General features: G+C 41.0%; 2 protein-coding genes and 1 pseudogene across 2 annotated transcripts; all 3 read left to right on the top strand.

The window, feature by feature from the left end:
- The first annotated feature begins 3534 nt into the window (after positions 1 to 3534).
- LOC144366687 (olfactory receptor 2T33-like) lies at positions 3535 to 5920 on the top strand. The gene has a single exon (XM_078021329.1). It carries the CDS (start codon positions 3535 to 3537, stop codon positions 4459 to 4461), a length of 927 nt encoding a protein of 308 aa, XP_077877455.1. The 3' UTR covers positions 4462 to 5920.
- A 6744-nt stretch (positions 5921 to 12664) lies between these two features.
- On the top strand, positions 12665 to 13600 carry LOC144367310 (olfactory receptor 2T33-like). Its single transcript, XM_078023110.1, has one exon. It carries the CDS (start codon positions 12665 to 12667, stop codon positions 13598 to 13600), a length of 936 nt encoding a protein of 311 aa, XP_077879236.1.
- Positions 13601 to 19416: 5816 nt separating this feature from the next.
- On the top strand, positions 19417 to 20335 carry LOC144367309 (olfactory receptor 2T33-like; annotated as a pseudogene).
- The last annotated feature ends 6674 nt before the right edge of the window (positions 20336 to 27009 follow it).

The raw sequence follows: 27009 nt of genomic DNA, 5'->3' as shown, positions 1-27009 counted from the left end.
TCTGAAGCATACAAAGTATGTCAGAATCCTGGGAATCTTTAAAACACCCCTGAAATCTAAACCTCTTTGACCCTGAGTGTCTCATCACATGGCTCTGGCTAATGAGAGTGCTTCCAGCCCCTGTGGGTACAGGTCACACACCCTGTAGCTGTGCATGGGCACTGATATACTCCAGCTGGACAAAGCAGCAGGAAGTCACTCCTGCAGCACAAGGGGACTGCAACCATGCTTCTCACAGAGGATGCAGATGCAGCCTGCTGCAGTGAGTGTCCCCTCACATGGGTAGGGGATGCCAATCCTAGCACTTTATGCTCAACAAGTTTGAGAAAATCCTCTGTTTCTTGCTGTGCTTGTTACTCCCGGAGAGCTGCCGTGTGTGCTAGCTGGTACTCACCAGCTGGATTCTTTAACAGCCCATTGATTCTCTCAAATAAAAGGTCTGTATGATATTATTTGTTACAGAAGATCATCTCATTACACTGGGTAAGAAACTTAACATTTTAATATTAAATTTTGGAAATGAGTCTGAAAAAAGTATAGAGCTTTGTAATGTTTTGAACAACTAATAATAAAAAAGTGAAAAAAATGTATTCTGCTCTTATACCTAATTAAAATAAATACATTTTAAAAAAATGAAAAAAGTATAGAAAAGAAAATTACAGGCACTGCTTTAAATTTCCCATGATTACTCAAAAGCTTTTTAAAAAGGAAGAAGGGCAGGGGAATGCTGTGCTCCTCACAGCATTGCAAAGACATGGAAAAAGCAACCGTTTTCACATCACTCTAAGAAAAAGCTGTGGAAGCAGATGGAAATGTGGGTACGAAATCTCCAAACCCATGAAGTCAGAGGGAAGAAAGAAAAAGGAAATCTTTGTTTTTCAGGATAATACATTTTCCCAACCCTGGGATTTGAGCTTCCTTTCCTCCTTTTAATGGCATGTTGTATTTTATTTGCCAGCAGAGTAAACACTTTATTACTCTTTTAGCAACACTTTGTATCCATGATCATCGTTCTAGAAATGAATTCCAAATAATTCTATTTGCATAGCTTTGCAAGTATTTTTGACTAGTGTCAGCTTACTTCATTTGTGTAATATAAATATATAGATAGTTAATTTTAGTAAAGTCACACATTATCGTTTCTTACAGAAATAACTAACTGGGATTCATTTTATTATTTGGAGAATTCATTTGCTCTTTCTTTGAATTTAAATGCCATGTAATGCTGACTGGAAAATTACATTTGTAATGGCAAATCACATTTATATACCCATTCTACCTTCAAAAAGTATATAATAAATCCCCATCTCCTTTGAAAAGTTAATTATTAGTGATTTTTTAACTTAAAATGATTTAAACACAAGTAGAAACTTTGTAATGAACTGAAAAGTCATGACAGTTGCTGAATTTATTCTCTAAAAACTCATAAACCTCTCTTGCATGACTTAAGCAAAAGGATCACTGAAGTTGCCCTATTTCATGTGACATCTTATCACTTTATTAAAAAGCTGTAGCATCTGCTGTCAAATGTCCATTAAAATCACATAAATGCTCAGGAAAGTGCATGGAATTGCAAGGCGGCCACTGAAGTGTACAGGAATAAGCAAAGTGTGCTGCACACAGCCAGTGGGGCACTAGTGACCCTCAAGAAGGAGGGAACTCTGACACACCAAGCAGCACCCATGCACCCGAGTCAAGGTCATGGACAGCAGGTAGTGCAAACAGACAAGGACAGGAGTGACTTCCTCCAGGTGCACTTTCTAGAGTCACCAATTTATGGAGGGAGAGAGAATGGAGGCTGCTAGTGGCCTGGGAGAAGAACAGGGAGTTCTCTCTAATGGTGCATGGTTTCATTTGGGGGAGTTGAAAAGAGTTTTCAAGGTAGACACTGGGGAGGATTGTACTGATATGTGAATATAATTAAGATCACTGTGTCACTGTTCACTTAAAGATGTTTAATACAGTGCAAAAAATTAAAGGAACTTGCCCAACATCCTAGAGGTACTGAATTACATAATGATTTCTAAACAGGTTTTAAGCTGAGTTCGTCTTTAACACTGAGAAGTTGGAGTAAGGAAGAATGGGTTAGGGTTTCCTCCAGCCTTGGGAAGCCAGTGAGAGCCATGGCCAGGATTTTCATGTGGTCACCAGGCACACATATCATGCCTCAGTGATTCAGGGGTGTGCAGAGCACAGAGGTTGGCAGGTGAAGACATATTTGACAAAGAAGTATGTCCACAGGATGGAGCAATCCAAGGCAGGATGCTCTCCAGTCATGACTAGCATTTGGACTTAGGGTGGATCTTGGCACTCCCTAAGAGCTGCATACCTTCTGCCATGTGAGTATGATGAAGCAGGCAGTATCCCTGAGGACAGACTAGTAGCCATATCTGTCCATTTCTGGGCTTCTTCATCCAGTTCTAGCAGGAGAAGATCAAAGACAAAAATTGATTTAAATATTTTGATTCTATGGGGAATGAGGAAGAAATTAATGTTTCTGTACACTTTTGTAATAAAGAACCAGATTTTTCCTTACCCAGTGGATAGCGCATCTTTAAATCAATACAAAGCACTGTTGAAGGATTAATGAAAGAGTGCATTGAGCAATAGATCTCCACACTAACTAACAAACTCAAATAACACTGATTACCTTAAGTTTAAAACTGTGGAAGTGACTAAGGTACTACCAACTTTACATGAAGTCATGCTTCTGTCTGCAGATGCTGTCTTCCTGCCTTCTAGATCTGAGAAGGTAAGCCCTCCAGTTTTAGAAAGGGCTTTCCAGATTCAGTCAGCATCAGGGAAAACATCATGATTTGGGTAGTTTAACCAAGTTTCATGTGTTTTAGATTTGGAATCTTCATTATTAAGTACATCATTTTTTGAAAGTAAGATATTGACAATTTATCTCTAAGAATATTGATCATGCAGGACACCATTAAAGCATCAATATGAATGACGCATGTACACCATTTCCTGCTCACCTATTTATTTGGGCACCAAGTAACTAAAAAGCCTCTCTTGCATGTCAGTTGCAACTTCTCAAGAATTAGAATTTGGTTTGACAATTAATCAACACTCAACCTATGAAGCATTTATTATGTGAAACTTCAAAATGACAAAAAAAAACCTTTTAGTTAATTTTATCTTGATTTAAACATGTTTAAAAAGTAGTGAACCCCGGCGTGGTGGCACATGCCTGTAATCCCAGCAGCTTGGGAGACTGAGACAGAAGAATTGCAGGTTAGAAGTCAACCTTAGCAATGGTGAGGCACTAAGGAACTCAGTGAGACCCTGTTTCAAAATAAAATACAAAACAGGGCTGGGGATGTGGCTCAGTGGCCGAGCACCCCTGAGTTCAACCCCCAGCACCAAAAATAAAAACAAGGAGAAAAATGAGAGATGAAAGATTTGAAATAGGTTTTATTATTACACATGTGATTATTTAGAAGGATATAAATAACAAGGGGCATTTAAAAAATTAATCTCTCTCCTATGTTTCCACTGACAGTGTCTCTTCTGTTGTTTGAAATCATGGAAAGTGGGAACACCAGTTCTGACTTCATTCTCCTAGGTCTCTTGGGCCACTCCAGGACCCAACAGTTTCTCTTTGGGATAGTTCTGACAATAGCTTTCATGGCTCTAGTGGGCAATGCCCTCATGATTCTCCTGATTCAGTGGGACCTCCGGCTCCATACGCCCATGTACTTCCTCCTGAGCCAACTCTCCCTCATGGATGCCATGCTGGTTTCCACCACTGTGCCCAAAATGGCTGCTGACTACTTGACTGGAAACAAGTCCATCTCCCCTGCTGGCTGTGGCTTCCAGATCTTCTTCCTTCTCACTCTGGGTGGTGGGGAGTGCTTCCTCTTAGCAGCCATGTCCTATGACCGCTATGTGGCCATATGCCACCCTCTGCGCTATCCCATGCTTATGAGCTGGCCACTATGTCTGAGGATGACCATGGGGTCTTGGTTCCTGGGAGCAGCTGACGGGCTGATGCAGGCAGTTGTTGCCCTGAGCTTCCCATTTTGCAGCAGGCGAGAGATAGACCATTTCTTCTGTGAGGCCCCTACACTGGTGCGCTTGGCTTGTGCTGACACGTCTGTCTTTGAGAATGTCATGTACTTCTGCTGTGTGTTGATGCTCCTGGTGCCCTTCTGCCTCATCCTGACCTCCTACAGTCTCATCCTGGCTGCTGTCCTCCACATGCGCTCCCCAGAAGCCCGCAAGAAGGCCTTTGCCACCTGCTCCTCACACGTGGCTGTGGTGGGGCTCTTTTATGGAGCTGCCATTTTTATCTACATGAGACCCAAATCCTACAGGTCAGCTCACCACGATAAGGTGGTGTCAGCCTTCTACAGCATCCTTACCCCTATGCTGAACCCCCTCATCTACAGCCTGAGGAACAGCGAGGTCAAGGGGGCCCTGAGAAAGTGTGTGGCCAGTGTGTGGCCTTGACGCTTTATTAACAATACACTAAGTTGCCCCAGCTTTTGTGGTTGGGCAGAGTGAGTGGTGGGATTTTTAGATTTGTAACTATAGGGACCCCTCCTTATGAATTAGAGACACGATCCACATTGCCCAGGGGATACCTGGAACCACTGATGCTCTCTTTGAAAACATTGTTGACCTTAGCTGAACACTGAGTGCTGTGGCCATAACTTTTGCAACTTGAGGTTCAAGAGCAAAAGTAGCATGCTTTTCTTTTTCCTTCTTTGCAGTTTCACATGTATATTTATACTTAGCAAAGATCTCTGCAACTTCTGCCTACAATTCTTTTCTCATTAAGTGGAGAGGTTCATCTTCTCAGTCAGACTGGAGCATTGCTGTGCCAGATTCTATACTTATGCAATATGTATTTCTGGATTTTTTAATTTTAAGTTTTCAGTTTGTAGTTGATTGCAGGTAACTGAGTCTATGGTGCACAAAACCCGAGATAAGGGAGAACAATTGGATTCCCTTGGATCTGTATATCTGCCCCCCACATTTTACTTATCAATAAACCTGCATGTTTTAATGAGCTTTTACTCAAAAAGTGAATTCACTATTCCAGCAATTTTGGGATTATTATCTATGTTTCAACTGAGGTATACTTTTTAAGAAGTATGATGCTCACAACCCAGCCTTTTCTTTCAAGCTATTTCAATAAATACAAGCCTAATAGTCTACACTGTAATCAAGAAAGGCTACATGCACCAGCCTCCCAATTCCCTCCACCACCAGTAAAGCACCCTCAAGAAGGACCATGGGTCTGCTGTTTATCCCATCATTTAGTTTGGCCGGTTCTATTCTTGTCCTTGGAACCCCATGATGAATAGTCCTACATCCTGTGTTTTTCTCTCAGTTCAAACACTCCTCTGAAACTCTGCTCTCACCAGTTCTTCACCCTGTTTAATTCCTACAGGTCTTCTATTGTCTAAAATGCCACAATGTGTTTCCCGCTGTGTTTTGGAGGATATCTGGACCATGTTCAGTTTGAATCTATGGAAATTACAGCTTATTTGTGTGATCAAAAGTTGTTGTTGTTGTTTTTAATAACTATTATTTAGGTAGATGGATGGTGAACTTTTTCTTGACTTGTTTGCTGAAACAGAATGTTAATATGACATTTCCACCACCACAGTGCTCAATATTCTTTTGCATCCATTGTTATCAGACTTTATTTTTTAGAACTTCTAGTGAGTGTCTTGGTAACTTATTTTGTTTTTAACTTGGCTTCCCCCTGATTGCTGTGAAAGTTCTATATTTTTGTAGTATTTTACAGTCTGATTTTTTTTTAATTTTGTTAACTGGATGTTTTTATTCTTGGAAAGAAATAATAAAGCATGTAGTCTCCCCAATGAGCCCAACTTGGTAGTTCATTCATGGACCATATATGACATTTAAAATGCTATATTAAATTTAGTATAAAAGAAAAAATAAAATTATATATTCAGTTGTTTGTTGTGTATTTTCAAACACTCACTTTAATTCAATGGCTGAAGATGAACTGTTTTTCTAATTGTGTATTTGTGTAATATATCTTCATCCTCTTTCATTTTACTTTAAACAATGAAACTTACATGTTTGGTTATACTATGCATTTTGTTTTGTTCAATATTTTTATGTTGTGCTAAGGATAGAACCCAATGCCTCATGCATCTTAGGCAAGCGCTCTACCACTGTACCCCAACCCCAGCCCTTTAACACAGGCTTCCATTTCCATTGGAAGAATGATGACATTGAGAATCTGAAATTTTATAGAAACATTTTATGCTAAAATATAAAATATTGTATAAAAATGATAAAAATAGAATTTTAAAAATGATGTTTCAGGTGGTCAGACTATATGTTTTATCTTTAACTGGTGAATTTTTATAAACTTATAATAATTTTCAGGGAAGACATATGGCAAGCTTGCAAAGCTCTTAATTTTAAAATAAAATAATGAAACATATTTTTGTGTTGTGAAAATGTATAGGTATTATTTGTATAAAAGTAATTAGTACAAATTCAACTCCATGAAAATAAAAATAAAATACTCAGAGATTAACTATTTTGTTTTTTACTTTGACTTATTTTGTTCTCATCTGAATTACTTCTTTAACAACTATTTATTTTCTTGAGTAACATTTAGTCCAAACTTTGTTTTCCACTTAAAAATAACATATTTTAGAGCAAGGTATTTCTAAGACACTCTATCCTCTGTAACTTTCAGATCTTTCTTGACACATGGATATTGCTAAAGTACAGGACAACAGGAAAGAGAGAATTCATTTACAAGTACCATCTCATTTACTGTTGGAAATCTGCCTCCTTTCAATGAATCATATCCTGGTAATAACAGTGCACTAGCCCTGCAGGAAGTTTGCTTCAGGGATCCAATATCCTGGGATTTGAGAATCATCTGCATTGAGCTAATAAGAAGAGAAAATGTCTTGTCAAACCATCCTAGTGAACATGCTCCTGTTGAGACTTCCTTATCCTGATGGTAAGGTGCTCTAGGACTTTGGATGGGTGCCTCTCATTTTACACAAGCAGCAGAGCCTTTTATACAAGTACACAGTGGTCCAGGGCCAGAGCCTGGGAGCTCCGGGCCCTGCACAGTGGCTGTTCAGGAGGCAGGTCAGTGCCAAGACAGCCTGAGTGCTGGAAAGAGGTAGTGTTCTCTAAAGCTTACATTGCTGTCAATTTTTTTCATATTTTTAAGGCCTGTACATAATTTTAAAATCAAGAATTAAAGTATCTTGATCTCATCCAATAATCTCTTAACTTTCCTTTTACTCTCTGCAAACACATTTTGTAAAATTTGCAAAACATAGCTGTTACTTTTGTCAAATAGCATGACCATTGTAACTGTCACTATGGATTCCCTGGTAACAATTTCATAGTTCTATAATAGTTCTCATTGTCTATTGAAAAGGAACTTAAAGAAGCAACAACTTCAGTGTACTCAAGGTGATTTTCCTTTCTTTAGGTTATTTCCAGGTACAAGGTTAGCTCTACATATTCACCCCATGTTAATGAACAAATTATATTTTTAAAATTATCACAGTGTAGTTGATAGTAAGCTATTCCAACAGGCAGTGCATAGTATCAGGAGAAACTGAAGTCTGAATGTTTGTGCATAAACACAGTAATTGTATTAAACCTGTCAATTTCTACAGAGACTACATATTTTCTATGCTTAAATTAAATGATTTCATTTTATCATGTTGAAATTAGAAAAAAATATTGATGACGGATTGAGGAGCAGTGAGAGATGTTCAGGTTCAGCTCTGGGTTAGATGAATGCAGTGAATCCTCTCACTTAAACCTGTGCACTTAACTCTGGGAGGTTTTGAGTAGATGAGAGCAGTGGTTTCTATGATGAAGTGAGAGCTGACTAGGAAACAGTAACAGATTAATCACTCTGTCTTCACTCCTGTGTTTTCCTTATGACTTTTGGGATACGACTTCTATCAACATTTTAAAACACAGACTGCAGACAGGTGTGCCTACCCCTCAGGACCTGTCACTGCCATAGTAGAAACCAGTAATAATGTCATGCACAAGCCCACCTGCATGCCCTCAACCCACTCCTGTGGAATGGGGGGGGTTCACTGGAACACACTGACGGGTTGGCTAGTGATTAAAACTACAAGGGGGCCAGAGCCACTGCTTCCCATGGGTTAGGTCAGCATTTCTATAGTCAAAGAGTTTTCATTTGTGGTAAATTAATAAAGTATTTCTCACCTACTTCTTTGTGCAATAAGGGTGTTTGGGACACTCCATCTGCTGAGAACGACTATCATAGTGGTGTGCCCTACTTGAATTAACTTGTCAGTTACCAGAAAGCTTATCCTTGGATGCAGCCTATGCCTTGGAAAGTCCATTATTTATTTCATGTTATTTGATTTATTCAGTACATGAGTCTTGACACTGTTGTAATTGCAATGAAACATGGGAATGGGGAAACCTAGGAGGACTCTCTCAGGCCTGCATCCTGGAGTCATGTTCTCTAGTTTAAGAACAAACATTTCCCTTTGATTTTTCAGGAAACTGAAATAAACCCATTTTCTGAATACTCTCTTTCTATACCTGCAATTCTAAAATGTAAGCACAGTCGGCATCATTTATCTGTTGTGACATTAGATAAGATGATCCTTGACCAAGTCGGGCTTAGGGCGATATTTGCCACAGCTGTTATCATCCATGTTGGAATCTAGCTTATACTCTGTCCCTGGGAGACCTAGTGAAAGATGCTTTATGGTAAATTCTGTGATTGATTGAAGAAAACTACCCTATTCAGGACAAATCTAAGTATTATTAAGCAAGATATGTGACATGTGCCTTCGGTGGAAAGATTACAGCTTTTCTCATTCTGGGGAGCCACACTAAAGTGAGTAGACATACACTGTAGATGTAAGAAGTGAGCTCTTCATAATCACAAAGCTTATGTAATTGGGAAATAAGCAACAGCAGATGTTATTGTTTTCAATTTGGAGAGGAAAAGGGCAATGAACTGACAATTCTTTGTCCAAACAAATGTTTCTTGAAAGTAATTGTATGGAGGCATACATAATTGTATTTATTTGGCCACAACATCTTCTTTTTTTTGTCATGAACACATTCTAGGATTTTATCATTTGACTTATTGCTTCCAAATTTGAAAAAAAATTGTGAAAATTATAGTGTACATGAAAATATCCATGATATATTAACTCAAAATAATTCTTTAGCATATTACTTTTACTAATTCAATTCTTTAAGTATATTAATTTTACTAATTAAAATTAATTTGCTAATTTATGAAGAATTTCAAGACTAATAATCAAAGGGCACCATAAGCTTACAATGATTAAATTAGCAGTGCTCTTATGGGACTGTTGTGTTTTCAAAGAATTTATGAGACATGGACAAAGTTCAGAGTCCAAAGTGATGTTGAAAGTATTGTCTTTTAAATATATATACACACACACACACACACACACACAATATTATAATCCTAAAGTATTTATTTATTTTCCCAAAATATTTTGGTAGGCAGTATCTATTCATGACCAATTATAATAATATTCTAAACATAATAATTATGGGTGATATTTGTGGAACTGAAGGGTCATGCATGCTACAATGTTTTTGCATGAATTTTCTTTTGTAACCACCAAACAATGGAAGAAGTGCATACTATCCTAATACATATTGTTAGGCTGTCCAGTCTGTACAGAATAAACTTGAGGTGAATATTGATTTAAGTTGCCTAATTTTATCCAACTACAGGTAAGATATATATATTTCTCAAAATTAAGTCCCCAGACCACAAACTTGTATTTCTGTATGCACATAATTAAAGAAATGATTCCATTGAGATAAGGAAAGGAAAACAAATACATATTAGTTCTTTAATTTTTAGAATTTGTCTTAACAACTCACATAAATTTCTGGATTTTAGGTGTCCAATTGTTAATATGCAGACATTCCACAGGATACTTCATGTGGAAATTTAAATAGAAAAGAGTGTTCAGTGAGTGAAAATTTCAATCAGATAACAAAAATTTTTAAAATACTTTTAGTGTCAAATGATTTTCTTCTTCACATATGAATAGAGTGCAAATTACATTGAAGTATTTTATGCTCTGCAGATTTCGTGGGAAGCTGGTGTCGGCACAGCTGTTGCTGTTTTTATAAAACATGGGTCAGAGAGTGAACCCATAGCATCAGGAAGGGGGGCTGGAAGCTTCCAGGGCAGTGTGAGGTTCTCTCAAGTCTGGGACTTGCCAGGGCATTTTTCAGGGGGCTGGTGAGCTGCCCACATCTTACACAAATTTTCTGAGTAGATTTGTGCAGGACTTGGATGCTTTCCTTCCACCCTCAGGCTAACTCAGCCACCCATAATCACACCTCTGTCCATGGTACACTGTGCTGCCTGGCTTAGCCACAGCAAGCCCTCCTTCATCTGTGGTTGAGCCAGTCACAGAGCACAGCCTTTCTGTCCACACCAAGCAGTGGGAAGACAAGCTTGGACCAGTGCATTTATAAACAGAGATATATGATAGCAGTATTTGCTAACAGTGAAAATCAATACCAAACTCACAGTGATTATGAATATAGTTTACATAGCGATCAGTGGCACCTTTATCCCCAAATTATACAGAGCATTCAGATTTGAAAAGCTACTCACATAATGCAGCCCATCCACATATGGGAAACAGCATGTAAGTGCACCAACGTGGGGGTATATAATGCAAAGTTTGGTCCTAAATAGTGGTGTAAAATTTTGGATTCTATAAAATAGTTCAGGGAAGATATCTACAATATACATAAATGATAAAATAAAGCAAATGTGTATAAATAACAAGATGTGTAAGAAACATTTTCATTAGAAAGAACAGGAAAATATTTTACAGTGGGTTTGCAGATTAATCCAGTTTTTGCCTTGGGGAATGTGACTCAAAACTTATTTTCACGGTATTATAATTGACAAATTATTACTGCTTCTGAAAATATCTAACAACATCACAGCTTCAGGAATTGAAAAAGATTTACAGCTGAATATAGTGAGAAAGTAAGGAATTCATTTATCCTCAAAGAATAAAGGCAACAATTTAAGATTGATTACTACAGAAACTCTTACCACATGTAAAGGACTTAGATCACAATATGAGTATTACAGAGGAAGCAGGCATTTATAAGTGTAATATGCTATATGCATAATGTCTATCTGATGCGTCAGTGATTAAGAATTGGTAAACTGGATGTATATTTACATACATATGCAATTAAGAGGGCATGGCAGTAATGTGTTCAATATTTAACAATAATGTTAAATATGATAATTAGAACAATGGCTGTTTTGATAACAAGAACATCTAAGTATTTAAATTTAAAGACCCTTGTTGGCATACTACATTAGTCACTATAGCTGCAGTGTTCTTTAGAGGTATGCTGCCCACTTACAAAATTTATCTTGGTTTTTAATTAAATTGAAAAAATAAATCAGAAATGGCCTGCTGCACATAGATTATGACTGAACCCCCGCATTGTTTTATTGGTAATTATTAATCTATTACTCTCTGTGAAAACTTGAATTTATAAGGAGAAGATAAATCTCACTGAGTTGTGAGAAGAGAGCCTTTCACCCATGCAGGACATCATGGCCCAGAAATGCCATCTGGAGGTTTCAGTTACAAGAGAGCCACCTGTGATTAGCGGAGGGGCTCTGTGTCCTGCTCATAATCCACGCTAAGTGTTCAACACTACTTCATGTGAAGAAGCTTGTTTGGACCAGTCTTAATTAACAGACTGGCACTTGTCTCCTGCCTGTAAGAACCTAGGATTACTTAAGTGTGAGAGCCTGCAAGTAGCATAGTTTGTTTCTTCATGTAATTTAAGTTCCTCTAAGAAATTATCGACTTTTAAAATAAGAATTTTCAGTCTAACATAGCAGCTCTTTGAGTACCTACTAGATGTGGAAGACAGTTGTCCAGAGGGTACTGTACTGACCAATGGCTCCTGGTCAAGAGGAGAAGAGGTGACCAGGTGAGGAAGGTGGGCGTGGTGGGCCACATCCCTGCCTGTGTGGAATAGAGTAATTTAGTCATGTTTTCTTTCCTAAACATCAAAGTCTGATTTCAGTGATTATACATTTTGTTTAGATTGCTTATTTATATTTTAAATTTCAATTCATCCTAGCATTGAAGAAAATCTCCAGAAACTCCCTTCAATACAAGTGTGGGAAAACTGAAAAGTTGCAATCACAAGAGAGAGTGCAACATCCACTAATCTACATGAATTCAAAAGTCCTCCAACAGGGAGATATTTCAATGTAGAAATCTGGGATTACACAACATGGCTTCTTTGGGCCAGGATGACAGGAAAGGCACCACACTGGCAATCATAGGCCAAGCATCAGCCTTCTCAGACTAGCACTCTGCTGCAGCCTGAGAGAGAGGCTTGTATAGAAGCTGTATATACATTTTTCTAATTTAGCTGGAATTGAGAATATACAAACTCCTGGCAGCTATGAACCATGGAATGCTAAGGATAATGTTTTGCTGGAAAGAAGAAAATTAAATAACTAGACCTCCAAGGATAAGCCTTTCTGTCACGTGACCAAGCCATTTTAAGAACGTTCCAGATCCTCATTTTAATCAGGCCCAATTCCTCAGCCATCCTCCTGCCTTCCAGGTTGCCCACAGCCATGGAGAACTCTACTGATTCCACAGGGATGAACTTCATTCTTCTGGGTCTCTTTGACCACACACAGACCCATCAAGTCCTGTTTTCTCTGGTGTTCATGACTTTCATCGCCTCCCTGGTGGGCAACATCCTGATGATCCTGCTCATCCACACAGACCCCAGACTCCATACCCCCATGTACTTCCTGCTCAGCCAGCTCTCCCTCATGGACTTGATGCTGGTCTCCACCATCATCCCCAAAATGGCAGCCAACTATCTTTTGAACTCCAGGTCCATTTCTCCTGCTGGCTGTGGTTCTCAGATTTTCCTGTTCCTTACTCTGGGAGGGGGAGAGTGCTTCCTCCTGTCAGCCATGTCCTATGACCGCTATGTGGCCATATGCCACCCATTGCGCTACCATGTTCTCATGAGCCAAAAGCTGTGTTCCCAACTGGTAGCAGGCTCCTGGCTTTTGGGAGGAATTGATGGGCTGATGCAAGCCAGTGCCGCTCTGAGCTTCCCCTACTGCCACTCCAGGGAGATAGACCACTTCTTCTGTGAGGCACCTTCATTGATGCGCCTTGTCTGTGCAGACACCACTATTTTTGAGTTTTTCATGTACATCTGTTGCATCCTGATGCTCTTGATTCCTCTGTCTCTCATTGTAGCCTCATACAGTCTCATCCTGGCTGCTGTGTTAAGAATGAATTCTGCTGCAGCCAGAAAGAAAGCCTTAACCACCTGCTCCTCTCATCTGGCTGTGGTGGGGATGTTCTATGGCACCCTCATGGTCATTTACATGAGACCCAAGTCCTACCACTCAGTGGGCCACAGCAAAGTAGTCTCTGTATTTTACACTGTCTTCACTCCTGTTCTGAACCCCCTCATCTATAGCGTGAGGAATAAAGATGTCAAGGGGGCCTTCAGAAATTGGCTGGGCAAGACACATGCTATGTGATTCCAACAGGATTCAAGCTGTCATTACAAGACACTAGTTTATTTGCTTTATTGAAATGCTGATTTTGTGTTTTTTCAATTTATTTTGTTTTCACTTTGCCATTTTACCTTTTAAGGTATTTCTGTGCAGTGTTTGGTGAATCAGTTAAAAATTTTATTGTGATAGGCCCAGTCTGATTCCTTCTTAAAATTGGGAGCCATCTTGCCACAAAGACATAAAAAATCTAATTTTGGCTTTACTATAAATTACTGCAAATTCTGATCTTGCTTGGAATGCCTGTCCATGCCTTGAACTCACCCATGCCTGGCTCTCTCTGACCAGATAGTAGCCCTCTCTAAACTTTAATGATGCTTCATAAATCTTGGCCTTCCCTGGCCAAGATAAGGACCCTGACTGAGGCTATAATGACCTTCATAAATTCTGATGTTGGGGCCAGCAAAAATGTAAACTAGCATTAGTGTTATGATCCTCAGAGTTTTGTTATCTGTGACCCCCCCCACCTTTGTGTAACTTTCTGGGCTATAAAGCTGGGCTGCAAAAAAGATGCAGTGCTGTCTTGTTCCTGTGGTTTTTGTTGGGAGAGGAAGCCCAGCTGGTTGAAATAATAAGCTTGCTTTAATTTGATTTTAATTGGAGTCAGTGGTCTTTTCTTTGTGTTCTGGTCTAACACCATCTCTTTGGGTAGATGCAGAGTCTTTGGATAAGAACATGTTGGGGGCCATGTTTTTGCCTGCCCACTGCATCCACTTGGGTTCAGGTGAAGTGAAACCCAGGGCTGCCCTATCAGATTTCTGTCTGGTTGAGGTTCCCATTGCTGAAGGCAGGTGTTGAAGGTGCCTGTCATTATTACACTGCTGTCTCTGTCCTCACATCGAACAGTGTTGCTTTATATCTTGGGTATGTTTTATTCTCCTGCTGAATCATCTCCTGTATAAAGATGGTGACTTCAACTCTTGTTTCTTTCAGAGTCAGTCATTTTATTTGAATTCAAGCCTAGCTGGCTGCTCTTTTTGGCTTCCATTCATGGAATATCCTCTTCTTTCCTGCAGTTTCCTCTGTGTGTTCTCACATGTGAGGAGTCTCTTGGAAGCACATGGGGTTGCTCTTTGGTGTTTTTAACCATTCAGTTGCTTAACATTTTAGAATCAAAGAATTTATTCATTGTATGTTTAATTTATTAATTTTATGTTCAAATGATGTAATTATTAATAGGTAAGAACTTATTACTTTTCCTTGTTTTTTTTTTCTATTTTTGCTGTATGTTAGTTTTTTTTTCTTACTGAGTTCCATGTAGTTAAGCAATTTCATCTATTGTTATGTTTTGAATCTTTGCTTTTGATTTTCATTGCATCAGGTTTTTTGCTTAGTGATTACCACAAACTCTGTAAAGACTATTTTATAGTAATATCAGGTTATATTAATCAAATGGTTACTTTGATTACCTTCAAAAAGAAAAAGAAAAAAAAAACGAAAACAAGACAGGTGTCTCTCAATTGCACAGCCCTTGTCTAGGATGAATAAGGACCTGTGCTCTGTCACCAGCCTCACAAATATAAATACATAATTGTGAATACATTCCATTTTAACTCCACTCCCTCCTCATATTTTACAAGGTAAGTTGTCATGATCTATAATCTTGTATCTTGCATACTTTTGAACAAATAATGGTTATTTTTAATAGATTCACTTTTCAAACTTTGAACTAAGGAAAACCAGGGTACACGTCCAGTTGTGTTGCTGGTGTTTTGATTGTGAATTCAGACTTTCTGTTCACTGGGCTTTGTTCCTCTAATTGTGTTTCTGAGGCTCAGCAAGGCCCTGTCTTTCCCTGGCCCTTGACTTTGCACCTGTGTTTACTGGTGATCTCCATGTGGGTGAAGTAGGAGCTCTGCTGTTCCTAGCCTACTCTGTGAGCAGTGTTCTGCTTGACATGGACCCTAAATCAGGAAGTCACATGCTATGAGCAGCAACTCCCCTTTCACTACTCCAAGCGGAATGATTTACAACACAGGGAATCAGCTTGAGTGTATGACCAGGTAACTGTGCAGTTGTGGGAGAGAAGTGAGTCAGAATTCTGACAGTAAGACATTGTGTTTGTCTTTTCACATTGTGTCAAATGTGCACTTGTACTGAAACACAGAATGGAAGGTACAGATTTATCCACATGTGGTGTCTTCCTATATGACTGAGGAGGTGTTATCACTATCTCTGGAGACAAGGGGAAGATTTCCCTTGATGCACCATGAGCAGTAAACCTTTTTCTTCCTCTTTGATGTCAGTGTCACTTCAGGACTTGTGCTTGCAAAAGAAAAGTGAGTGACAGAAGGAAGGGTTCTCGTGGAAACAGAAGCTTTGGGAGCCTTCCTCTTGCTCCTAATTTGTTTGTCTGCTGTGGTTGGGGTACAGCCTTCCTAGGGGCCAGTGAGTTTGCAGCAGTTTAAGCAGAAGGAAAGTTCCTGTGGAGCAGAGGTGAGGCGCACTCACACTCATCAGGACATGGATGGGGCATGTCCTGCACTGGGCACCATAGAGATCTGGGAGTGACACACCCACCTCCCAGCTCCAGGCCCACTGCAGGTAGTGTCTGACCACTAGCAGTGATCCTATTCCTCTTGATGATGTTTACAGAAAAGAATTTAGCATGCATTCTAGTTCGACCAGATGTACATCTGTGAAGACAATTTTCAATATTATTTTGACAGTTTCTTGAGTACAATCTTATAAAATACCATGAATTGTATATATAGAATTAGGAATGTGGCTCTCATTTTCTAAAAGAAAAACACTCACATTCAAAAAGAAATTGTAACTCTATAAAATAGAAAAAGCTGTAAAAGTAGAATTATTATATTATCAATCTATGCTTCGCCCCCCTCCCCTGACTCAGACAAAGGCAAGGCCCTACTGAGGTTGATGGTGCTAGGCATCCATCCTCTGGAGGAGCGCAGTATGTTTCTGGGAATGGGATGGTTTGTTTTTGTATTCCTGTTAAGAAGTATAGTTGGGACTTCTCATATGACCATTAAGTATGAAGGAAAAAAACATGACTTTCCCAATTAATGCAACCACTTCTAAAGAATAAATCTGTTTGCTCTAAATGCAATGATTCAGCTGTGGAACGTAAATTGTTAATGTTTAATGAGAAACCCCCTATAGGAAAATAGTCAAGGAAGTTTTTGAGAAATTATATTAAAATCTAGAGAAGAAAAAATAATATTAAGAATACAGATTAATGCTTGGTACTGGGCAACTTGTTCTCATTCCAGTGCAAAATGTTTTGGTGTTCTTACTCTTGTTTGATTAAAATTAGTAGTCTCACTTTTCAAGTTAACCACTTGCCATAACCACGGCGCTAGTTCTAGTCAGTAAGTCAAGAATGAATAGTCAAGGTATAGGCCAATAGTCTAGGACATTTCTAACTATTATTAAAAGCTAACTAAGCAGAAACAGTTCAAAGCAAAATTCGAACTGAAAGTAAAAATGCTTGCTTATGCATAAGCCAAGATATATTTTTCTTATCTAATTGTAGCTACATGATATTTTGTTTCCTTCAATAATGATTCCTGTTTTGTAACCACAAAATACTGGGAGCCTGCCAAAATAAAAAGTATATATGATTAACCTCACAAGTAAAGATTGGGATTCAGCACCTTCACTTCATGTCCGTGTTGTTTCTCAGCTGTCTTTTGAAGACTCCTCACCATCCATTTGTCTCCTAAGACTTCCTGCCAGAGCTGGACTCCAAAAAATCTACTAAATTAGATGTGCCTCACAGTGAGCAGAAAACCTTCACCTGAAATTATTAGGTGTTTGAGTTTCCAGGTGTTTCGTAGAGGGAATTGTTTATACAAATTCAACATTATTGAATTAAGCAGTGCTGCTCCTAGGGCAATGCTGAGTATGTTGATGTAGCTCCCCTCCCACCCATTTATGCCACATGAGCAATGGTGATGGTGACTGGCTTGGAATGTAGATTTGCTCTTGAATGCATGGCCTCTAGCAGGGAGAGGAGGGACCATGTCCAGGAACAGTGGGCCTATTAACAGGCCCATTAGGTGTTTAAGAGCTCTTTTCATTCCATCCTTGTTTAAATGTACACCTATAATCAGCTCTACCAGATAGTTATTTCCTTTAAGTGATGAAACATCTTTAGCACATATTGTTAGAACTGTACAGTATTGGTGATAACATAAAGAGCTGCTTAACTTTATTTGGTATTATTGTCCCAATTTATTTTCATTCCATTTTAATTTCAGGCCCTATTTTTCTACATAAATCATACATGGCACAGTCTTTAATTGCCAGATATCACCAAGCTATTGAGTTCAATATTTTTATACCTAAAAAAACAATAAATGCAACTATTTTTTCCTAGGCAGACACAAGTATTCACAATCAAATATAATTAATTCATATTCTGGTTTTTTGTCCATATTAATGTAAACTAAGTGTCAGAAAAATTGAAGAGCGTGTTCATCTTTAAAATCTCAAACATTGTGGACAAATTATCCTGATATTTTGCAGGCAATATTTATTGTGTTTATTTTGAGCTTCTACCCAATGGCCACAATTCCACCTCACTAATAAAATCCAGTGCTTCTCAGAGGGATTCACATGCTCTGAGATTTTGTCCCAGGAATCTCTGTGCTCTCCTCCCCAGCTGTGCTCCCTTTGCCCGATGCCAGCTCTCCAGCTCCACTGTCTAGGGCCTGCTTTGTCCTTTGCAGGTGAACAATTTCTCCTCTGAGCACCAAACTGCTTAATGTCCCCACCCCCTTGCATGGCTCACCTCCCTCCTCTAGAGCTCTACTCAGACATCAGGTCCTTCACCCAGGCCTCAGTCAACCAGGCCGTTCAAGATGGCACCTCAGAAGTGAGCACTGTTTCTGTTCTTTTCACCTATCATCCACTTTTAATTTGTATTTGGTTTTTATCACCTGTAATAATATGGATTTATTTGTTCATTTATGTATTTTCAGCCTTTCCTCAGAAGTTTCTTGTTTTGTACTAAATTCTTAAAATGTTACAGTGCCAACACTTCCTGGGATGATTAATAAATTAAATAGGATCTAAGATGAAGTCATAAAGGCTATATTTTTATACCTATCTAGTGTTTCCTCATTGTGAAATGTCCCACATCATGTGTGGGCCCCATCAGCCTCAGAAGTTCCTGCCATGAGGTAATGAATGTAGCATTGCTATGTCATATGCATTGACACTTGTGTCCCACTTCAGTGTGGTCTCTTGGGGCATCTGGTTGGTTTTCTGTGGCTGTCCTTGCCTATTGATGGTTACTATGAAATCATCTGTAGCCACCACTTTATTGTCAATAGTGAAAGCTTTGCAAGGGAAAAAAAACAGGGGGTGGGTTTAACCAGAGAAGCCTCTGTGTCATCACAGGGCCAGCAGCTGCTCAAAAGTGATAGTTGGCTCAAGGCACTGACAGGAGCAGAAGCAGCACAGCCAGAATGTGTGTCTTTCTGTCTTTACTGTGGTGCAGGAAGTTGGAGGCTTTCAACTTTCAGCTCTATTATATTCTGTTTCCACAAAGTTTCCTCCTGATGATTGTGAATTGTGACATATATTTTCCATCCAAAGATAGTAGAATGCAAACGTGCATCCTTTCCTTTTAACCATCAATATCCCATGAGGAATCAAAAGATTTAAGCAACACCTTAACTGTTTTTCTTTCTGCATTTTTATCCCTCTCACCAAACTTTAACATCAAGACTGCTAATCTTTCCCTCAAGAGTCTAAAATTTTAGTCAATCTGTCCTGTAAAAAGTGAACTACTGGTGCCTCTTCTGTTTGAAATCATGGCAGGTGTGAACATAAACACTAGCTCCACCTTCATCTTTCCAGGACTCTTGGGCCACTCCAGAGCCCAACAATTTCTCTTTGGGATGCTTTTGACATTGGCTCTCACCTCCCTAGTGGACATGCCCTCATGATTCTTCTGATTCAGTGAGACCTCTGGCTCCATACGCCCATGTACTTCCTCCTGAGCCAACTGTCCCTCATGGATGCCATGCTGGTTTCCACCACTGTGCCAAAAATGGCTGCTGACTACTTGAATGGAATCAAGTCCATCTCCCCTGCTGGCTGTGGCTTGCAGATCTTCTTCCTTCTCACTCTAGGTGGTGGGGAGTGCTTCCTCTTAGCAGCCATGTCCTATGACTGCTATGTGGCTGTATGCCACCCTCTGTGCTACCCCATGCTCTTGAGCTGGCCACTGTGTCTGAGGATGACCATGGGGTCCTGGTTCCTAGGAGCAGCTGACAGGCTGATGCAGGCAGTTGTTGCCCTGAGCTTCCCATTTTGCAGCAGGCGAGAGATAGACCATTTCTTCTGTGAGGCCCCCACGCTGGTGCTGACACATCTGTCTTTGAGGATGTCATGTACTTCTGCAGTGTGTTGATGCTCCTGGTGCCCTTCTGCCTCATCTTGACCTCCTACAGTCTCATCCTGGCTGCTGTCCTTTACATGCACTCCCCTGAAGCCCGCAATAAGGCCTTTGCCACCTGCTCTTCACACATGGCTGTGGTGGGGCTCTTTTATGGGGCTGCCACTTTTATCTACATGAGACCCAAATCCTACAGATCAGCTCACCACGATAAGGTGGTGTCAGCCTTCTATAGCATCCTCACCCTTATGCTGAACCCCCTCATCTACAGCCTGAGGAACAGCAAGGTCAAGGGGGCCCTGATAAAGTGTGTGGCCAGTGTGTGGCCTTAAATAATTGAGGGACAAGTGCATGGAGTACTGCATACATGGAATACATTAAGGGTGTCTAAGTGGCAGGCTGCTCCCCTGTGCTAGGCATGTGAGCAGGAGGCCACTTACCTCATAGGCACAGCCCTGGGCATGAGGCCATGTGTTGAAGTCCCTGTGCTTGTTCCACAACCCACTCTCATTTGGTCACTACAAAGACAGCAGAAATTGCATTAGTGGCTGCCTGTAATCTACTTAGCTACTGCCTGAGCATATGTACATGGTAACTGCACACTAAAATTAGACCTATTTCTTGCTTGGTCTTGGAGGTCTTGATTATCAACTCTGCAGCCACACTCTCCTCTACTCTGTTCCATGGACCTTTTTGCTGGACAAGAGAGAGCTCACACACCTGGCACCTGAGCAGGCTTCTGAGATAAGCCTATAAGACAGGGTGTGGAAGGGGAAATGGGGAACCTACTGACTCGCAGCTTCAAGTGCTACACACTCTCTTAGATAGAGGTTTAACCCTCAAGAAGAGAGAAGCCCAGAAGTTCTGAGATGTAATAATAATAAAAAACACTAACCCATGAATCAATACTGCTGATGATTTTGATCCTGGGATATGGGACAAGATAATGACAAATGCGCTACAAGCTGAACTGAGACAGGGTATAATTTATCACTACATTTTTTTCTATTGTGACAGCCATTCAGCAAAGTTTAGGGGGCCCTGCAACAGACTCTTGTCATATAATGATGGCCCTTAGGGAAGATGAGGTTGGAGAGACAGATGGTGGACAAAGTTGGGGAAACCATCTACCTCAAAACAAGCAACCTCAGCAGGTACAGGAGGAAGAGAGGCAGGAAATGTTACCTCTAGCCTTCATGGTGCAGGAAGAGGTGACCACAAGTAGTGCAGGTGAGCCTTCTACTGACAGGCAAAGGTGACATCCTTCCCTGAGTCAATGGCACCTGCCTCCTTATGAGGCAATGCCAAAGCCAGCAAGGGATTATGACAGCTTAGAAATGACCAGTCCACTGGACAGGCCCATGCCATGGTCTCCCAGAAACCCATTCCAGGAGGCAGAGATCCTTTTGAAGGTCTATGTAGGATAAGAGATGAGAAGTGGGGTGAGGGAGTAAAAGCCTTCTCAGTCAACACAGTCCCCACACCAGAGCACCTTGCAGAGCAAATGCTGAAATCCCTCAGCCTTGAACTAAATTGCCCTCAGGACTGGAGAGACCTAGCCAGAGCAGCTCTTGAGCCTACAACATTTTTGAAGTGGAAGGCATTCTCCAGTGATGAATGTGAACAGCGGGGGGATCCTAACCACACCACAAATGTTAGCCTCCCGGCTGAGTGCTTGCAGGGAGAAGGAATCTACAGTTCCCCTGCAGTACAAGCCACAGGCCCACCAAATTATTTCCATCAGGTGCGGCTCTGGGCTCTGAGAGCCTGGAGGAAGTTGGCAGCTGGGGGAGGGACAGTTTCCATACAGGGCTTAAGGCAGAAGGCCACTGAGGACTTGCCACAGTTTACTGACAGGGTAAACAAGGCGGAAGAAGGGAAGGTGTCTCATGAAGGAGCCAGAGCGGCCTTAGCCAAGGAGTTGATCTGTGACAGACTAAATAAGGAACACAGAGAAGAAGTGGCACCAGTATCAATAGCACACTGGATGACTGGATTTTGTCCCCCCCAGGATATAGGGACACAAGCAGCTCAAGCCTCTCTGCAGCCCTCAGCCATGACAGTTTCATAAAAGCAGGACTAAGGAGGCTTGCAGACAGCTAGTCAGAGACTGCAAAATATGCACCTTTTCTCCCCACTGACCCTGTACAACCTGCTGGAGTAAATCCCTGAGCTATAATCCAATGCTTTATGGCAAATGGATGTCACTCATTATGCATCTTTTAGAAATTTAAAATATATTCATGTAATTATTGATATCTATCCAGGCTGTGTAATGGCCACAGCCCCATAGGAGAAACCACAAAAAGGCCATTTCTCATCTACTTAAATGTTTTGGAAATACAAATGTTCCCATGTCTATTAAAACTGACAATGGGCCAATCTATACTAGCAAGACATTTCAGGCAGTTTGCAATGATTGGCATATACAACACTTAACCTACAACCCTTAGACTCAAGGCATCATAGAAAGAATACACAAGGAATTAAAGACCATGCTACAAAACAGAGGGTGAAACTATACCATGTCCCCTCTTGATGCCTTGAACAAAAACTTATTTGCTTTAATTTTTCTTTCAATGTCAGAGTCTCCTATGGAAACAGCAGCCCGTAAGCATTGGGCCCCCTTTTGTGGGACCTCCTATCTCCCTATGATCTCATGGAAGGATCCTATAACAAATGAATAAGATGATCTGGGGCCCTTCCTAACCATGGGTAGCGGGTTTGCGTAGGTTAAGAGGAGCCTCACCCCATCTGAGTGCCTGCCAGAAAGTCAAGCCCTGGACCCCCAGAACCACCAAGAAGATGAAGAAACTAACTCTGGAGGAAAAACCTCATGAGCAAAGGACTCAACAATGCAAACAGACCTCATGTAGAGAAACCTTGGGTGATAAAGGTCTTGTTGACCAAGCCACCAGGTGGGCCCCTTTGCCTGGTGACAATCTCATCTCTAGGCCTATGATGATGGTCCTAGTGTGTGCAATGCTCACTGCTAACAGTGAAGCCTCTCACGATGTAAACTGAACTTTGGTCACTAGGCCACCACCTTTACCTTTAGTCAATTGGGAAGAGCCCTATTCAAGCTCTTTTCCAATAAGTCCAACCTTACTGATCCTGAGTTATCCATCGGGTAACTGTACCTGAAATACCAGCATTTTCATACCTACCGCACCCATTTGTTTCTCCATAGTTGATAATAATGAGACCTACAATCAGGACAGTCCCCTCTGTTTTGCTCTTGCCAGAGAAACAACTGTAGACAGCTATAATAAGCCATATGTTGGGCTGTCTCTCACTGAACTTAGAGTTATAGTTAATGCTACCTATAGTAATAGATTCCCCCATGGCAAATGCAAGAAACATTTGCTGCCAACATGCTCAACAATGCTTTTGAAAAGCTCCCCTCAGATAATGATAGCATCCCATGGAATCAATGTGTCACTGCCACACCTTATCTCTTCGATAAGAGGAATTTCTCTGGGGAAGAACAACATCTATGCACCTGGGTGGGCACAGCTCCCTGGAATGTAACTGATGTGCCCCAATACCATATGGGCAACTGCAGTAACTGCTCACGGGACAAGCCATTACCAACCAGTAGGCAGCAAATCAGTATGGCATGATGGACATCATGCCAATATTACTAGCTGCAACAGCCGGCTGGATGAATGGGTCTATACTGAGTCCAGACCCTGACCATGGATTTGCCTTGTGCCAAATTATACCCATACCCACTATGCACAAGCTTGTGTGACACCACCTTTTGCCATGTTAACAATCAACGATACTGATGGCATAAACATCACACATACAGAGATCCCTTGTGAGTCAATACATCCTGCTGGCTCACAAATTGTCTGACCTCTGCTGTGAAAGCTAAACCTATATTTATTCTCAGAGTGCCCCCAGCAATTTGTCTTCTAGTGACCATGTCCAGAGAGTGGAGGAGTCCATGGGACATGGAGATGAAGAACCTTCTGAATGAGATCCTGCACCAGACAAGGCGTACAATTAGCCTCATCATCACTGGGATTACTGCCCTTGTAGCTGCCATCACAGCCACAGCCACTGTCACTGCTTCCCTCACTCAGAGTAACCAGGCTGCTTAGACTATGAACAATGTGTCCACTGCCATGGCAGAAGCCTTTGCCATTCAAAGTAACTTAACTAAACTGTCCTGAGCTACTATTTTAGTCATCAGCAAGAACTAGCCCTCACCAGGAACAACTAGATATTCTATTTATGTTGCAGAGGCTCATTTGTGACCCTGAGTGTCATAGCATTTGTGTAACCCAATACGCTGTATTGAAAATGTAACCTTAGACTTCTCCAATTTTTCTCAGTATATTAAGAGCACTCAGTATATTAAGGACGCTAACTGTTATGACTATGCATAACCTTACCAAGGCAATTGTCAAAATCAATGAGACAAAGGTGTCTATCCAGGGATTGACTGAACATTGGAAAAATCTGATAGGCAAATTAACTAATCTTTATAATGCTATTATCCTGGCCCTACTGGTTATAATAGTGATAATTTTTTCCTGTGTTGTGAGGCTTATGTAACCATGTAATGGTCACCAAACAAAAACAGCAATGCTGGATAAAGTTCTTGAAGCACAGTCAGCGGGGGAGATGTGGGGACAAGTGCCTGGGGTACTGCATATATGGCATATGTAAAAGGCTTCTGAGAGGCAGGCCACTCCCCTGTGCTAGGCATGTGAGCAACAAACCACTTACCCCATAAGCACAGCCCTGGGTGAGAGGCCAGTGCTGCAGTCCCTGTGCTTGCTCCACGGCCCACTCCTCGATTGGTCGCTGCAAGTACAGTTAGCAGAAATTGCATTGGTGGCTGCCTGTAATCTGCTTAGCTCCTGCCTGAGTATATATACATGGTAACTGTGCACTAAAATCAGACCTGCTTCCTGCTTGCTCTCTGAAGGTCTTGATTAGTTACTCCGCAGCCACACTCTCCTCTACCTTATTCAGAGTACCTTCTGGCTGGAAAAGCAAGCCCATGCAAATAATGACTAAAAGGTCATCTACTTGCCCAAACAGGAAGGCCTGCACAAAGACTTTAGTATTTCTTAGGGAAAAGGTATTAAAGTTTCATATATACATAGATATAGATATAATTATATTTTTTCTGCTTTACTCTGGATCATGTGTGAAGGTCCACACTTTTGAGTTTGTTTACTGAGCTGTCTTCAGCAGGTCAAACTGTGGATTGTTAAAACTCTGTCAGTTAAAATGTCATTAACATTTCTATGTTATGCACCACAGTGGTTTCTTTTTTAAATAATGAACTAAGTGTCTAATGATTTTGAGAATTGATTTTCTTTGCTGCCCATCAGTGTATGATTTCCACAGTTAGGTGTTTAGACTTCAGACATCCTCTTCAGAGGTTTCCACAAGTCTCTGCACTATCAGCTCACCCCCACCTCAAACAATATGGCCCACTGAGGCAGGAAGGCAGAGCACCCATTGGGATAGGACCTGGGCCTCAGCAAGGGAACGAGGCAGGGAGGCTGTGCCATCCTGGAGGAGACATGGGCCTGAACAGCACCCTTCACTGCCTGGACAGCATCAGATGTGGGGGCTCTTCCTTATTGTCCTTTCTCTCCCAGCCTCGGCCAACCGCAGAACCTGTAAAGCGCTTCCTCCTGGACAGCAGAGCCTCGCCTAACCCTGGTGCTAATGGAGGCTTGGAAACTAAAGGAAGCTTGGAGTTTGAGCACTGAGACAGGATGCCCCAGCCAGCGCGTCTCCAGCTGCAGTGTCACAGGACGGCGTCCCCTGCCGGTCCCACTAGGCTGCTCCACTGCGTGGTTACCCTGGCCCTGGACTTGGCCTCTCTGCCACTGTGTCTAGAGGCCAAGTGGCCTCAGGGCTGTCTGTGCCTGGGTGTTTTCCTCCAAGGTCAGGACGCTGGTCAGATTCCCCTGGGCACTGTCGGTGTGTCTGCTGTTTTTCTGCCAGTGGTCCTCCCTGGCTGGCGCCTTGGCGTTCCTTGGCCCATCGCTTAGCAGAGCGGCATCTACACAGTGTGCAGTGCGAACCACCATGACTGAGCTGTCTCCAGCCTCTCTATGTGTCAAGTGCCTCTGTTTCTCTTGGGATGGCGGTGACTTACTCAGCCGCTTTTCAGAGTGTCTGTGGACTTCAGCCAGCAATGAACAGGGATCCCAAATGTTCCCAGTATTATGGAAACTTTTCCATTTTTGCCAATTCTTGTGAGCACTTGGCTTTTCATTTGAATTTTCCTGATGAGGCCTTGGTGACTTGCCATCAGCAGATTGTCTATGTGCTTATGTTCCTTTTTGTCTTTTGGACTATTTCAGTTTTGGAAAAGAGTCTGTGGATACTTCAAAACCAAACACAGCCATTGATTCCACAACAGAAAGTATAGGGCACTCAGAACACTTTTGGGAGTTTTAGAAATAAGAGTCATGTGTTATGAATTTTCTAACATATCTTGTAATTCATTGCCCAATTTAATTGGTGAGAGAGAGAGAGAGAGAGAGAGAGAGAGAGAGAGAGAGAGAGAGAGAGAGAGAGATTTCTCTTCCACCTCCTCTGTTTTGCTAGAAACTGTAACTTAATTTCTTTTAATTATGATTTCTTACAAACTACTGGTCTTCCATTGGAGGGCAGATTCCACTGAAAATCTAAGAAATTTTTAAAATTGGGACTTGGGTGTTTTGGAACAGTCTTTGTTTAACAAATGATTACATACTCACAATAATTAATAAGGAATAAATTTGACACCTTTAAACAAATTGTTGAATTTGGCTATGAATTTTTAATAGACCTATCTTTCACATATATTTGTGTAATCTTCAAAGACAAAGCTTGTGAATTAAAAAAAAAACTATCCCAAGTCTGTGGTTTAAAATACCACCTACAGTGTTTACTGTTGTGTTTCTTTTCTCCTCTTCTGATAATCTTGTCTGGATCTGGTTCCCCTCTTCACCACCTTTTCTTCTCAGTGTTGTCCCTGGTCAGG

The sequence above is a fragment of the Ictidomys tridecemlineatus genome, chromosome 1 (assembly GCF_052094955.1).
Source record: "Ictidomys tridecemlineatus isolate mIctTri1 chromosome 1, mIctTri1.hap1, whole genome shotgun sequence".
NCBI lineage: Eukaryota > Metazoa > Chordata > Mammalia > Rodentia > Sciuridae > Ictidomys > Ictidomys tridecemlineatus.
Note: the sequence above shows the minus strand (reverse complement) of the source record. Positions and strands in the feature narration are given on the sequence as shown.

Excerpts from the sequence above, each read along its gene's own strand:
- LOC144366687 (XM_078021329.1), top strand. The coding sequence starts at position 3,535 with ATGGAAAGTGGGAACACCAGTTCTGACTTCATTCTCCTAGGTCTCTTG.
- LOC144367310 (XM_078023110.1), top strand. The coding sequence starts at position 12,665 with ATGGAGAACTCTACTGATTCCACAGGGATGAACTTCATTCTTCTGGGT.